This window comes from Trichinella spiralis (assembly GCF_000181795.1).
Source record: "Trichinella spiralis strain ISS 195 chromosome Unknown Scfld2630, whole genome shotgun sequence".
Classification (NCBI taxonomy): Eukaryota; Metazoa; Nematoda; class Enoplea; order Trichinellida; family Trichinellidae; genus Trichinella; species Trichinella spiralis.
In genome coordinates, this window is record NW_003529569.1 from 1 (window position 1) to 866 (window position 866).

Genomic DNA, 866 nt, shown 5'->3' on the forward strand with positions numbered 1-866 from the left:
TTTTCGGGGTTTAACTGGACCCCACACCAACTCTAAGGTTTAATAAAAGTTAAAAAATAAAATATAAATAATAGTATAAAAATTAATGAGAGATGGTAATATGCTAATTTTAGCACTTTTTTTAAATTCTGATGTAATCGCAAGTGATTGAAGATGGCTGATTAGTAAATTGTACTTTCGGCAGTTAAATTACAGTAAAATATTTTCACTTTTTTCACTTCCTGTTTTCCAACGTTTTATACAATTTTTAACTTTTAACATTACTGATTCAATCACCATGTGCTGCACGTCATCCTGCTACGTTTACAAAATAAATTCTATTCTCATTTTAACGAAATGAACAACGTCATGTGATAAATATAAAATGAAAAATAATTTAAAATAAACTCTGTAACAAGATACTTTAAAAAAATGGCACTATAAAAGTACATGATACAAAAAATTTTGGCCCTAAAAAGGACCGTTGGGTTTGGAAAAAAAAGTACAATCTAAGGTGATGATTTAGTCTCTTTTGACAGATCTTCAGCTTTCCTTGGAAAAAGATTTGCATTGATGTTCGGAAGAACACCACCTTGAGCAATAGTTACACCCCGGAGGAACTCGCTCAACTCTTCATCATTTCGTATTGCCAACTGTATATACCGTGGAGTGATTCGAGTCTTCTTGTTATCACGGGCGGCGTTTCCAGCCAATTCGAGTACTTCAGCGGTCAAGTATTCCATGACAGCAGCAAGATAGACAGGACCTCCAGCACCAATACGCTCAGCGTAATTTCCCTTTTTCAAAAGACGATGAATGCGACCAACAGGGAACTGGGAGTCCAGCTCGACTAAATCGAGTCTTTGCTTTTCCTTTAACTTTTCCAC

At 35.1% G+C, this 866-nt stretch overlaps 1 protein-coding gene across 1 annotated transcript; it reads right to left on the reverse strand.

Annotated features, from left to right (window-relative positions):
* Window positions 1-488: 488 nt before the first annotated feature.
* Window positions 489-851, reverse strand: Tsp_15507 (histone H2A; the record flags this gene model as incomplete). The annotated part of the gene is made up of 1 exon (XM_003368346.1): window positions 489-851. A coding segment is annotated over one exon (363 nt), but the record flags the coding sequence as incomplete, so codon positions are not given.
* Between the last annotated feature and the right edge of the window lie 15 nt (window positions 852-866).